This window comes from Sinocyclocheilus anshuiensis, unplaced genomic scaffold (assembly GCF_001515605.1).
Source record: "Sinocyclocheilus anshuiensis isolate Anshui unplaced genomic scaffold, SAMN03320099.WGS_v1.1 scaffold322, whole genome shotgun sequence".
NCBI lineage: Eukaryota > Metazoa > Chordata > Actinopteri > Cypriniformes > Cyprinidae > Sinocyclocheilus > Sinocyclocheilus anshuiensis.
The window spans coordinates 470,604-486,493 of record NW_015542366.1 but is presented as its reverse complement, the minus strand read 5'-3'; the positions used below and the strand labels follow the sequence as shown (position 1 = coordinate 486,493).

Below are 15,890 nucleotides of genomic sequence, written 5' to 3'. Positions count from 1 at the left end.
GTTCTATAGTATTTTGTCGCGCCGCACCACTCGCGTCCGGTGTAGACACGGTGTTAGGAATCCTGTTTTCCCTTATAAGGATTCACGCTTCGGGCACACCCCCTAACTCCACCCCCACACCCCTCCGCCCCCACCGATGTCATTGTCCATCGCGATGTTTCACTGTAGACATCGTCCGATGTCAATTTTGTAGACATCGCCCAACCCTAGTGGTTATTACTACAATACAGGGAATTTGTGGGTGAAAACGTGTCAGAATTATGCCGTCTTTGCCATAAATACTTGAAGAAATTATTTTATTTCAGAAGTCTGAAAAGAATCAGAACACCACAATATACTCTTTGTTATGTGTGTATTAAATGAACAGACTTGGAACCCAATAAACGCATCAAAGCATGCACTATATCAAAGGAAGTGACAATAAGTTGAGTTGGGACCACTCTGAAATTTCCAGGACCAATCTGCAGGTATGGGTCATGTGGCGGCTCTGTCTCTCCAGTCAGGTAAATAAATCCTACATGTGACTCATCTGACCTTCAGAGCTTTTCATGTGTCACACACTAAATCGCACTGCAACAATACAAGCCACTAGCAAGAGAGGCATGCAGAAGGGTCCAACAGAAGTTACAATTTTCACTTTACCACATCACAGCTGGGATTAGAAATAGTGCACTAGAAATAGAGCCTAGGCATTAGGATAGTCAATATACAGGTGGGATACAGAATGAGTGCTCTGAAAACAAAACGCTGACAACCACCAAAATCAACTCATGTTATTAAACCGTCAATACAAGAGAACCCCTTTTTCTTGAGATTTTGAAATGGTCTGGTTTTGATCAAAGTAAATACACAAAAGTTGAAAAGTTTGGGATCGGTACAACTTGATGCTTTTGAAAGAAGTCTCTTATGTTCACAAAGGCTGTATTTATTTGAACAAAAATACAGTAAAATCAGGACTACTGTGAAATGTTATTACACTTATTGATATGACTGTTTTCCATTTTAATATATCTTAATATGTAATTTATTCCTGTGATGCAAAGTTGAATTTCCAGCATCATTACTCCAGTCTTCAGTGTCACATGATCCTTCAGAAATCATTCTAATATGCTGATTTGCTGCTCAAGAAACATTTCTTATCATCATCAGTTGAAAACAGTTGTGCTGCTTCATATTTTTGTGGAAACTGTGATATATTGTTTTCAAGATTTGTTGATGAATATAAAGTTCAAAAGGACAGCATTTATTTAGAATTGAAATCTTCTATAACATAAACTATCAATTTTGTTCAATTTAATGCATCCTTGCTGAATAAAATTATTTGTATTATCAATACAATGCATTAATTTCTTTCAATTAAAAATAAATCTTCTGACCCAAATATTTTGAACGGTAGTGCACACACAATAAGCCACAAAACAACTAAAACTATTTACATTTAAGCAAAATAAAATAATCCCGATACATATGCATTTTATATCTTATTTATGTTCAGATGGAGCTAAACATATTTTTACTGTTTAAAAGTGTGTGAAAAGGTCTCACATGGCTCTCTATTCCTATGTTCTCCTTTCCTCTTTAGCCATTCTGTGCTTTCCTCTCTTCCTTCTCTTCTCAAGGTGATGGTAAAGGAGAGCCCATGCACCAGAGACTTCTCGCTCGCTAACACACTCAATAGAGCACAATATTTCTCCGGTGCTGGTGTGAGACCTGCGACTCTATGACCCTGTGTCCTCTACGGTCTAAGCTATGAAAATCTATTATAAAATACATTAAGTTTCCACAAAAATATTAAGCAGCACAACTGTTTCAACACTGATAATAATAAGAAATGTTTCTTGAACAGCAAATCAGCATATTAGAATGATTTCTGAAGGACCATGTGACAATCAGCTTGAAAATCAGCTTTTCCATTACAGGATTTAACTTCATTTTATAATATCTTAAAATAAAACAGTTATTTAAATTGTAATAATATTTCACAATATTACAGTTTAACGGTATTTTTGATCAAATAAATGTAGCCTTGATGAGAGATTTCTTTCAAAAAACCCAAACTTTTGAATGGTAGTGTATTTAAAATATTTTTCAAAAAATTTTGTATAGCTGGTGTCTTCCACAACCAACAATTTTGCCACTAATAAAGATATATCAAAATTCGGTGTACCTGGTTACAATGCTTGAGATGAAATACGAGACATGCTGTGTGAAAAAAAATTAAAAAGGTAAATAAAACTTTTTATAACAAATCTCTTAAAATCAAGTTGTAATTTTGTCAAATTACGCAAAACGTGTGAAATACTGGACAAAAACCATACACAAAAATTGTATGAAAAAAATTGTAAAAATTTGTATGAAAATGTGAAAATTTTGTACAAATATTATGCAAAATGTGTATATTTGGTATATGTAAAATATCAGCAATGAAATTAAATCAACTGAAATGTAAACTGTTAAAACACTTTCTCCCACTCTCACTAGTTTATTTTCTAGAAGTCCACAGATGAACCAAAATTGCCTGTAGCTGAAGATATCTACACAGACACAGGTCTCTATGATATTATGACCTTTAGGTATGGTGCCGGGCTGTCCCGGGGCCTCTAGGGTCCCACATACATTGTTTTATGCCATCACAGAATTACATCATTCCATATTTTTCATCCCTCCCCTCAATAAATTACTAAACATGCAAATAATCCATAGTAGTCGTGTGTCAAATAGAGATGCATTGGCATGAATGGCAGTCAAAGAACTGACCTGTAAGTACATAGTCGTAGTGGTTGACGTTGTTGAGCTTGATCCCTTCATACAGGACATGAAGCTCATCTGCAGTCAAGACCTGTCCCTTCCAGTGAGAGTACCCTGAATAAAGACAGATCACAGATCAAATACACAGAAATCAGATTAAAAATCCAGCGGTGATGCAGAGCGTCTGCTGACGTTCGAGCTGCTACGAGCATGAAGATCTCGTGTGGTCACATGACACTTTCCGCACCACAGAACGGACAGAAGCGCCACCGCTTCATCAGACACCATTACTGTTGCCGCGGGAGCTGTGATGTCACAACTCAGGTGAGTCACCGAGCTGGTCACATGGTATGTTTCTAGTTGCTAAGAAACAGGACAGAGGAAAGCCTGAGGGGCTGGATGAAAAAGACGCATCATTGTAGCCTTGATGTGTGTGTGTGTGTGTGTGTGTGTGTAAGTGTTATGGGGAGAAGATGACTGCAAAGGGGAATCTTTGATAAGACGGGTGTCTGTCGTCATCATTTTCTGCTGCCGCAACTCTGCAAAGCCTCTCGGCTGGAACCACAAAACCTCTAATCCCAGCCACTTCACCCACACGTATCATGCAGATACTCTATTTCACACCAAATCACGATCAGGGAAAGCATTGAGAAGATGCCGCATGAGGTGCATGCTGTTTCTACCCATAAGGCTTTGCAGTGCCCGTTGATATTCTGAACTGAGATGAAGTTCTGGATGTCATAACCTGCAAAATTATATGAAAGGTCGAACTATAAAGTGCTAGAGGGAAGGTCCAGTTTGGAGATCTCCTTGCTGTCACATCAACAGGCAGAAAGTACTTTTAGATGCTGATTACCAAAAAATTTTACTGAATAATTACTATTACTTATCATCAACTTAATTCTAAATGTTAATTCTTAATTCTAAACATTTAACCCAGTTAAATGTTTGTACATTAACGAGACATGGCCAATGAACAGGTCAATAGACGCTGCATTGTCACTAGTGATCGACCGATATTGATTTTTTTATAACCGATACCGATACGACCGATATTGATTTTTTTTATAACCGATACCAATTATTTGCATGTTTATGTGCCCGATAACCGATATGCAGAACCGATATTTATTTACTGTTATAAAGTAAGAACGTACTTCACTTTGGTTTTTCCTCTTTTCAGTCATCTTTTTTTTTGTTTTGTTTTTTTAAGTGTTGAAAATTAGCAGTCTTTCATGTTAAATTTAATCTTCATATTACAACAATAAAAAACATTTTATTTATAAAAAGCATCAACAGAAACAACACTAATATTAACAATAAGCAAAATAGGTCTAATGTTTTCAAATGGAGAAAATAAATAAAGGACAGGAGTCATATCAACTTCATTTTAAACTACAGTTTTAGTAGGTTTATAAGCAGTTTAATAGCTATGAAGTCAAGAATAATTCACTGGATAATGTTAATTCACTGAATAATATTCTCTGGAATATTGGAATATAACAAACAAAACATCGTATTTTATTGCATTTCTCAACTGGTATGTTATATCAGAATTATTAAATAATGTTTTTGTCCTTCTAGATTATGAAATGCCTGCTGACAGCGCGGTTTATCTATGCAGTTACACAGAACTATACTCAAACTGCGATCACTCGCGGAGATAATAAATAATTTCCATAGAGTTCTATTTATTTAGATGTTTATTAGCGAAATAATGGTTATATAGTAAATGTTAATACAATTTAGTCTAATGATGAGCAAATATACAACAGAGAGAGAACTAAATTCAGCGCTTTTATTTCCAACATGCGCTCATTCATGGCTGCATATTATTTAATTCCGGCAAAGTTACGTCTTTATTGGGACAGGAATTGACGGATTATTTTACATGACTCCGTGAGTTGGTCTCTATTTCTTAGAGCCAAGCTGCATAAACTACATATCAGCCATTTATGAAATGCATCTAATTTGTGCATAAATGGCTGTTATGTTTAATAAAGTTTACTAACTACAGCAAATCAAGTGCCTGCACGCCGTTGTTGTTGTTGTCTCGTCTCCCCTCAGACGCGCTGCAATGGCGATCCTGCGCGCAATTCTCAAAACACCCACAAGATGGCGGCATTTATCGGTGAATCCGATATTACAAAACCGATATCCGATTATGGTAAAATGCTTAAATATCGGGAAAAATATCGGTAAATCGATATATCGGTCGATCTCTAATTGTCACCTCTATAAAGTAACGAATAAACTAACAGAATTCAAAAATTCAAAAACGTAAGGATGCACTGATAATGATGATACACTACTAATTACACTACTGTTAAAAAGTTTGGGGTCAGTAAGTTTTTTATTTAATTGATTATTTTTTTCAGCAAGGATGCAAAAAGTTTTTTTTTTTTTAATTATGGTCTTCTCTTCACAAACATATTAAGCATAATAAGAAATGTTTCTTGAGCCCTAAATCAGCATATTAGAATGATTTCTCAATGACCATGTGACATAGAAGAGTAATGGCTGCTGAAAATTAAGTAAATTAACTAATTTGCCATAACAGGAATGAATTACATTTTTAAATACATTAAAATGGAAAACAGTACTTTTTCACAATATTACTGTTTTTTTTTAAATTTTTTTACTGTTTTTGATTGAATAAATGCAACCTTGGTAAGCATAGGAGACATCTTTCAAAAACAAAGCAAACATCTTACAGATTGCAAACTTTTGAACTGTGTTTTTGTTAAGGTCAATAACCAATAAACGGCTGATGTAGTGAATCTATAATATCATAATATCTCCTTTTTTATAAAAACAAAAAAGCTTCCACTGCTCACTAAAAATCTATTTTACTTTTTAGTGGAGTAATCAAAGTGAGCAGTGGAAGATGGACAAATATTCCTTTCAAAAGGTGCTATACAAAAAGTATCATATTTGAATGAGAAAAAAGGGCTCATAATAGTAGAGCGGGGAAATATCTAATATTGGCCAATAATGATCAAACTGCCAACATCAAATGACCCATATGGTGCCAATATACTGCATTCCTACCATAAATTATCAATCAAATTTTATAAAAGGATAAATTAAACATTTTCGATTAATAAATTGGATCATAATTTTGCAGCTGGCCTAAGACGACTCAAGTGCTGAACTAGTTTTTTTTTCTTTAGCATGAAGTAACATCATGGATATATATACATCCTGGTACTCGGTTAGCTGCTGGTTTGGAAATACTTAGTAAGCCAGCAGCACATGAGTCTGTGTCCCTCTGTCTATAGGCTTAAACGGTGGGGAAGTTGTGTCCTAATGGTTAGAGAGTCAGACTCGTAACCCAAAGGTTGCGGGTTCGAGTCTCGTACCGGCAGGGATTGTAGGTGGGGGGAGTGAATGTACAGTGCTCTCTTCCACCTTCAATACCACGACTGAGGTGTCCTTGAGCAAGGCACCGAACCCCCAACTGCTCCCCGGGCGCCGCAGCATAAATGGCTGCCCACTGCTCTGGGTGTGTGTTCACGGTGTGTGTGTTCACTACTGTGTGTGTGCACTTAGGATGGGATAAATGCAGAGCACTAATTCCTAGTATGGGTAACCATACCATACTTGGCCACGTCACGTCACGTCACTTAAACGCTTTTGAAAAACCCAACTCAAGTGGCTAAAGACAACGTTGCAGCCCTGAGGAGAAGAAAGCATCCAAGCAGAGAGGGAGGCCGGTCACAGGGCATGCAAAAAGTTCCCTGATCTCAATCAAAACATAAAAGAAAGATCTCAATCAAAACATAACAGGATATGTTTTAAAGGATCAGATTTGAAGTGCACTATCCAAAGGGGAGAAAAAATATCACAATACTTCTACTCTCTTGAAGTACAGCGATCAGTGCTTGGTCTGTTTGGACAGCTCACTAACTACACTTTTCACACACAGATCATAATGAACTGTAACAAAATGTGAACGCAATATGCATTAAGCACTTCAATGAAGCATCTGTTTCTGTCCTCATGACAGTAAGACATTGTCGAAGAAAGAGGTCAAGGGGCACTACGGTGCATTTGCAAATTAAATTTACTGCATCAATATGAAAATGCACTTGGGCACTCGGCACAAGTGATATCCGACAACTGATCAAAACTTGTTATCTTAAATCAAAAACCATCAGGATAAAAATTCCCTAAAGCCTCAAACCCTTATATGCAAATTATGCACACTGTGACTGGCTGGAATGTTCAGAAACTGTTTCAGTTCAGCCAATGTTCATAATTTGTTTATCTAGTAAGCATTACTAATCAAAGTCATTATAACAAGTATATTTTTAATCACATGTTCATAACCTGATCAGTCCAGGCAGCCTGTCAGGTTTAACGAAAATAATAACTTGAAGAACACATTAATTTACATTTATAAAATCTGTAGTGATTTCTTTTTGGTCAGTTCTGTCAGTGCCTGTTTGGGCATATGTTGCATTGTCATTATGACACATAACTTCTTAATCTAACAAAAAATCTAATGAAAAACCTGAACTCTTAATGTGCTGTTTAACACATTTTCAAAAATGATTCCATCTGGATCCAATTATGGCATCATACAGTAACACATTCTATTCATCAGTGCATCTGCGACATCATAGTAACAAATATGCTTCCACACAACATTTGAAATATTTTGAGACTCTTTAACTAAGCGAACCACACAATTACTTTTATCTAAAATGCTTTCAAATGACATTGTATCACTGTGACAAGCTGTTCTCCAAAAATCAGCAGAATGTTTGTGTCAGCCTACCTGTGTGGTTGGAGAACTGAACAGAGTTGATCGAGTCTACCTCAAACCCCAAGACCCGACAAACACACACACACACACACACACACACACACACACACACATTCCAAACATGAAAAGAAGTTCCTTCAGAGAGTGACACAGATACATAAAGTACTCAATGCAATAATCACAAGGGCATGTGATCAGAATAAGAATATGTACTATTCTTACACAATATGATTTTATCAGATGGTTAAACATCAAAATCAACTATCAGTCCCTTATTGAGCATCTGGTAACTTTAACACAGTTTCTATTCTGCTAGGCTCCATCCATTGTGTTAATAATCAAGCTATATAATGTTTAAGTGTCTGAGCTTGACCAGCACATGTTTCTGAAAATCTAGCATATGCTTTTAACTTCCTAAATGATGACAACACATGCATATTAGTTGCTTTTAAGCCAGAGACCACAAAAGGTGCTGCATAACACAAATGAGTCACAGTATTATGGAAGTTAACACTTTTATAATATTGGCCTACTGAGGTTTGCTTATGTCAAGGGAAACATTAAAAGAATTTGAAGGGAAAATAAAGGGTAATTTCACATACTCTTTGCAGCAGTACTATTGTAGTATTTGGGGTCATTCATATTCAACATTCATGTGGTTATTATGGGTAACTTCAACAGCTTTTCTATCCTGCTAGGTTCAATCCATTGTATAAAATAAACTATGATTAATACATTTTAGGTGTCTAATATATGCTTTTAAATCAATAGCTTCCTAAATGATCACACTAATAACACAGGCATAGTTGGTTTCAAGTTCAAGAGCTCAAAAGATGATGCATTATGCAAATGAGCCAGAAAAGTTCAAGCTTTAGTCTGACTACTGGAATGTGGTTATGTCAAACAATCACAGGAACATATTTTGAGGGAAAATAAAAGGTTAACTTCACTTACTAGTAGTATTAGTTCTATTAATACACGTACAAATTTGTTGTCTCTGCATGGGAACAAACATAAAGACAATTCCAAAACACGAGGGTTATCTAATCTAAAATAGCACTCTCTGTCACTGAAACACTCAAAAGTTTAAAGATGAAACATTCAAATGCAGGATGCACGAGCGTGGGTTTCAGACGCGACTGGAAGAGCCTTTGAAAAAAAAAAAAAAGAAAGAAAAAAAAAAAGTCACGATTTTGCTGGCATTGAGCCTCCCGGCTGTGACGTCAGTCTCGAAAACGTAAGCCAGCGCGAGCATGCAGAAAAAGGGCTCGAGTCATAAGAAGGTGACAGCTGGAGCCATTCAAAACCTAATGAGCCTGGGTTAATAGTTTGGACGCGGTGCGATCCCTCATAACACATTATCTTTCAGAAACCAAGATTCAATGATATCCGAATCATTTCTGGTGATGGTTAACGGCAGTGTCACTCCTGGCTAGAGCTTTAAGTTTCTGTGGCAAACAATTAGCCAAGTAACTATTAATAGGAACATATTTTAATCAAGAGGCAAAGTTCTGGGAATGAAACGGTCTAGACTCGGGATGAGGGAAGTTCACTACATAAATATCTCAAATTGCACAAGAACAGCATGCAAGGGAATACTGACCATGTGACCTTTCCTTTCTCCACCAGCAAGCTGTCATGCACTATAACATCATAATCACGAGTGTATTTGTGCCGCGAGCCTCCGAGGAACGATGCTCACCTGTAACGGAAAGGATGCAGATTTATTGCCCACGTATCCTCTCACGACGTGACTCTGAATCGACAGCACTCGGCACTCCATGTCGCGCTCAGTTAAAGCTGTTTTAGACGCTCCAGAATGTCACGAGATCGAGGGGCAGCGGCGAACCGGAGAGGTGCTTCTCTTCCCTTTTTTTACATCCAAATTAGGATCCGTGATGGCAAGTTCTCAAGGCAGCCAGAGAAATGAAGGACATTCACACTGGAGACGCTCATTGGCGGCGAGCGCATCTACTCAGGCATCCTGAGGGGGCACCTAAAATCCACTGACATCACGACGACGCTCGTAGAGCAGCGCTCGAGTCCGCTATTAGTAGTAGAACCGTGGGCTATATTTAGCATGCATTCAGGTAGAGAAGAATGGGCTGATGAAATCATCATGAATCTGTCATGTAAACCAAGGAGAAGCCGAGAAGCCTTAATAAATCCAGTTTGCATTTATGAGTATTAGCAGATGTTGAAATTATATTAAAGATAAATATATGTATTTGTTGCCTTTCACTTATTTTTGCAGTTTGTGCACACCTTAAGAAATGACCTGTTATACAGCGATGCATTAGCGCAATAAACCGAAGTCTGTAGTGTTGCGGAAACGGGGTCCTTCTACACAAAGCACAAAGACGCGCTCTAGAATCCTCCAATCATTAGCGCAGTCAGCGATGACGTCAAGCCGTGAATGAGTGATGTTTGACGTCACCACTGTCGGCAACCTGTGACGTCTATCTGAATTTTAATTCTGTCTATCCATGGGAAATTAATTCTGTTACAAGAAGTATAATAATACCTACTGCACATGTCCCCTAAACCACCAAATAAATTATAATTGTGCTTTTTTTAGAAAGTAAAAGGCCTTTAGTATAATTGTAAAATTGTCCACCTTCAGGTCATGGTACATTTGTCTTTTTTGCTGTGAAATCTTTACTGATTTTTATAAATTAAATTGAATAAAGTAGGCCTATAAAATAATATATTTTCAAGATGACAATTTAGGTTTACTTGATTATCCTTTTTTTTTCAGGCTTTTGAGTAATGTTTATTTGTACATCTCAATTATCTGTGTACTGCATTACATTATAATGTTTCCCCCTAAAAAAAAAATTCAGAGCTTTGATATATCATAATACTACGCATATAAATATCTTATTAAGACATTATTAGGAGATATAGAGTGACAACTCATTTATATCCATAAAGATCTCCATTTACATTACAAGCTATCAGAATTTCATGTTAAAGGGGTCATATGATGCCTTTTTAAAGATCATTATTTTGTGTATTTGGTGTAACAGAATATGTTGACATGCTTTAATGTTCAAAAAACACATTATTTTTCAAATACTATACATTATTGTAGGTCCTCTATGCCCTGCCTCTCTCAAACACTTCGTTTTCTACAAAGCCCCCTCCTTTGACAAGCGCAGTATTTCAAAACAATTATATCTTTCTATTATTTCATACATCAGGCCTTACAGGGTTAAACCTCAATACTTATTCTATTTAATATTTATGGTATAAAAACAACTATCCTAAATGCCCTATATACTTTATTGTCCACTGAAGCTCAAATATTCTGACTCATAGGCAAAGCCTCAGGTCAGGACTCGACTATTTTTGCACAGGTGGGCTGGCAGCTTCAGGCTTTAGAAACCTAGTTCATCTTTTTCATCTTTGGCCTGTTGCCTACCTGACTATGAATCTAAACGTCCGAGCTCAGAGCAGTTTGTCTGGCCTCAGTGAAATGTGAGAGACTGAGAGAGCGTTTCTCTACCCCTTTTCTAAGGTGCTACAAAGAATGATTGAATATGAATCATTTAAAGAGCATATTTTAAAATAAAGCAAACTGTGAGGGACCAGCTCTAATCTTACCCCTAAACGTAAACATTTCTTATTTATTAGAGTGAAAAACACTATTTTCATATTACCTGAGGTGCTTTAAATATTATCTATTTTTTTATAAGCCACTTTCGAATTGCCCTTAAGGTAGTTTTCCAGATTTTGTGCCTGGGGATATTTTTATTTATTTATTTTTTGCACATTTTGCACAAGTGTAAGTAGGAAACACACTCCCACATATGGACTCCAGTATTTATTTTCAAAATAATAATATTTTAATACGTGATCAGTTATTGAAAAAATCATTTCAAGGCTGTATGTACCGTTTTTCATACAAAATAATGAATTTGTCAGGGTTACAGATATTCTTTTTGAATATAAAGAATCCTAATATACTTGTCATGTTACTTTTTTCATGAGAGATGAATAATTTACATATTTTACTAGTACAACAAACCATTAACACACCAGGGGTCAATGTGTTGTTCACGGCTTAATGTGAATGATCTGGATTTAGTTTAATTAAACACTGCTTCAACAACAGTTAGTTCAGTTTTGAAACTATAAATGCCACTAGGCTATATACTTGGCCTCTGCAGTTTTTCAATGGCCACGGTGTTGTTTCTGTCAGTCTATGGCTGCTGAGTCAAACGCATCTCAGATTATCCAGTAGTCGTGATTGCGCGCGAGAGAGGGAGGACCGGATTATAACCGCGCAAAATTCGGTTCCTTTATCACACAAACGTGTGAATCATCACTGCATCGGAGCCCACTTCACCCGTAACAACCGAGAAGGCGCCGACTCACTGACTCATGAGCAGCTGCCTAAAAACCCGACCAATGATGCGTGACACACTGAAGCACTTTAATGACATCTGCTGGTGAGCAAGCGACAGTGCATGTTTACGTCTCAGAATCACATGTAAATTCTAATGTGTCTAACAAACACACTGACTCACAGCGTAAAAAAAGACTCCACGACACCAGATACAGCTCTATCTGGCATGACGGAAAACTAACAAGGGTTCTCGGTATTAGACTGATGTAATGACACTCTCGTTGACACATTGTGTTTACTGTGTCACCCATATAATGAACGACCTGAACAAATCCAATGATTTCTTGTTTTTTATGACCATGAAGTTAAAAGTACTAAAACACATTTCATTACACCTTGAATACACTTGAATGTACAATTTAATCATTAAGCTTTCAAACATTTATTAATTGATTGATTGATGGATGGATGGATTGATTAAAGGGTCTAAAGGCTGTCTGCCTGGGTTTCTTGTCACAATAAAATAGCTTCCTGCATTACACTAAACGCTGGCTTTGATTTGGTGGATATTTATTACTAATAGAGCCTTATACTGCTTATTTTTTGATTATGCTAAACAGTAATAGATTATGCCAAATAACATTTCTTTCTTTCTTTTTTAAATTCCAGTCTTTTAACAAGACGTTTTTTTTTAATTTATCACAATCTCCCAACATCTAGACATTTTGTAGGCTACGTTAAGCCTCTCCAAAAACATCAAAATGAATTTTCAGAAATTGAAATTGTTCAATTATAAAATAGGTTTTTGAATTGCATTTTATTATGTATAATATATATATATATATATATATTTTTTTTTACTATTATGTATAAATATTTTTGCCACAGTTAATATTTGTGGTGTGACTTTAGTTAGCGGTCACAGGAAGGTCAGATGTATTGGATTTACAGTATCTGTATCAGAACGTTAAGGATTATACATTTCACCATTATGAAATGAACTGACATGCTTTTCTCTCCAGTCTTATTTTAGTATCATTAATATACTATTTATAATAAATATTGTATAATATATATATATATATATTTTTTTTTTTTTTACTATTATGTATAAATATTTTTGCTTTTCAAGCGCATTTCAATGTATTTTTATATTAAAAAAAAACATCTTTCAAGAAACTCATCGATGTCCTTAATGAACAAAATAGTTTTCACCATTCTCTGAAAACCTAGATATTGTTTACTTTAAGCCCCCACAAAAAATGTAAACAAATGTATACAAATTGAAAATAAGTTCATAAAAGAGGTTTTTGAATTGCATTTTAATGATTTTTAATAATAAAAAAAAATCTATCTAGAAACTCCAGTGTCCTTAATGAATACAATGAATATAACTGTGGGTATTTTCACCATTTTTTAAAATAATTTCAGTCTCTGCTAAAGGTTAGAGTAGTGGAAAATCTCTGAACACCTAGATTTTTTATTTTTTTTAACTTTTAAGCCCCACAAAAATAGCAAAATTAATTTTCAGTAACTGAATATATTTCATAATAAAAGTTTAAAATAAAAGTTGTTTTTTTAATTAATTTATTTATTTTTTTGGTTCAGATATCATATATCTAGAAACTGCACGGTCTTTGATGAATATAATTATGGGTGCTGGAGGTTCAATTAGGGAACCGCCTAAAGACTGATGACCTTTTCTTGCTTGGTGCTCCTGCCTGACCTTTCAGTGTAACCGGACCTCAGAAGCTGAGACTGTCCAGCATTACCTGATCCACAGCTGTAGTGACATGACAAAACACTGCTGCACACCTGCTCAGGTGTCACTTTGAGCTCAAGAGCAGGTGTGGCAGAGAGAGAGAGAGAGAGAGAGGGAAGAACAAGAATAAGATATGAAGTCACTCAGAAGGACAGATCTGTAGCTCTCTAGTAAGTCACCTTCAAATTAGCCCCTTCATTTCTCAATTTCTCAAAAGCTAATTTCACAGGCGGTTGCTTGGATTTGGACTCGCTGGATATAATTAATTCTTCATTCTTTCTGAAAAAAGATTAAACAGACCGTGGGCCTTGGATTCCCATTGACAACATCACTTTTTCACTTCCTAAGTGGATCGGTGTCACTGTCATCCAAGATGGAGTGAAGATGAGAGGACGAGAGCGGAGTCATGGCTTCTTCCCAGACAGCAGGAGAGACGGAGCGGCCAGTTTCAGAGGAAGGAAGCCGACAGGAGAGGGTAAGGAAGCATGACCAGCAGTATTTCATGTCAGAGTGTTTGCGGGTGTCCTTGTGTTTCAGACACTTTTAAATTATATTAAGGTTGACAAGGTGGGTCTATCACAGCAGCTCCCACAATTTCCTCCGGTGTCATGCTATCCATCATGCGCTCGCTTTTTTGTCATTAAGCAATGAATACACTTGGTCCTTAGGCTTTCAAACATTTTTTTTTTTGAATGAAGCATGCCTTTTCATGTAAATATCAAAGTTTTAAGTAGTTATTGGTTTGTATAACTAACTAGCTAACTAACTAAAGGTGTTTCTGCCTGTGGGTTTCTAGTCACAGCAAAATGGATTTGGTGGACATTTATTACTAATATTTTAAAACAAAATAGCCTCACTGCTTATTTTTTTTTAATATGCTAAACAATAATACATTATGCCAAACAACTTAAAGCAGCATGTCTTTTTTCAAGAATTTAAGTATTTTAACAAGACTTTTTAAATTTAATTGCTGATCACCTCAACATTTTTATTTTAAGCATCACCAAAAACATCATCATCATTAATATTATTATTATTATTATTATTGTGTTTTTCATAAATATACACTACTTGTCAAACATTTGGAATAATTGAGATTTTTTTAAATGTTTTGAAAGGAGTCTCTTTATGCTCACCAAGATTGCATTTATTTAATCAAAAATACAGCACAATAAACAAATAAATAAATAATTGTTTTCTGCTGTAATATATTTTCAAAATGTAATTTACTCCTCTGATGGCAAAGATACATTTTCATCGGCCCATACTCGCATGTCACATGATCACATGATTGATAACAGTTGTGCTGTTTATACTTTTATTCAGAAAGGGTGCACTAAAGTGAAGAAATGTATAATGTTACAAAAGATTTTTATTTCAAATAAACACTGTTCTTTTGAATGTTGTATTCATCAAAGAATGAATAGAATTGTTTTCAACAAGGATGATGATAAGAAATGTTTCCTGAGCAGCAAATCAGCGTATCAGAATGATTTCTGAAAGATCATGTGACACTGAAGACTGGAGTAATGATGCTGAAAATTCAGCTTTGAGATCACAGGAATAAACTACATTTTAAAATATATTCAAATAGAAATCCGTTATTTTGAATTCTAATAATATTATACTGTTTTTACTGTATTTTTAATCAAATAAATGCATCCTTAATTAGTATATGCAGCTTCTTTCAAAATCATTAAAAAAAAATAATTATTCCAAACTTTTAACTGGTCATGTATCCCTTCATATAATTTAAAAGTGTCTCTTACTTGTCTTTGTTCTCACACAATCTCAGAATCCGGTAGAGGACGGCACTGAATCTGGTGCTCTTGAGTTGGTCTCGGTCACAGAAGAGGACCTTCCTATAGTCGAGACGCCCACCACGTTCAATGTGAGTTCCTTCAGCAGTCAAAACAGCCATTCCAGTCACCTGTACGACCCAGACTCGCAGGACCCTCACGTCCCCGTTGAGCTGCCCACTGTGGTGTCGGCTCCACTGCCTGTGTATAAAGCCCATAACATTCAGATCCCACCCAGCCCAGGTGTGCCCGTCATCAAGGTCCAGCCCTTCTTGGATGGTAAGCAAGCTTTCTTGGTGTCACATTGTGTAAGTACAATCTGAAATGGCTTCAGCACGTGGTTTACACGGCCAATTACACAGGGGTTAAAGGACAGATACTTGAGGTGCTAAAAGTGATCTAATCAGTCTTACTCCGCTGGCACCACTGGCCTTTAGCAGACTGATTATATTGACCCGT

General features: G+C 36.0%; 1 protein-coding gene and 1 pseudogene across 1 annotated transcript in view; one reads left to right on the top strand and one right to left on the bottom strand.

Annotated features, from left to right (window-relative positions):
• The window catches only part of LOC107692121 (pyridoxal kinase-like), a 19,908-nt pseudogene extending 9,876 nt beyond the window's left edge, over nt 1-10,032 (bottom strand).
• A 4,006-nt stretch (nt 10,033-14,038) lies between these two features.
• The window catches only part of LOC107692180 (transmembrane protease serine 3-like), an 11,606-nt gene continuing 9,754 nt past the window's right edge, over nt 14,039-15,890 (top strand). Inside the window, exons 1-2 of the mRNA XM_016491141.1 lie at nt 14,039-14,107; nt 15,428-15,710. Of these exons, the coding sequence (XP_016346627.1) occupies nt 14,039-14,107; nt 15,428-15,710 (352 nt within the window). The remainder of the gene's footprint in view (nt 14,108-15,427; nt 15,711-15,890) is intronic.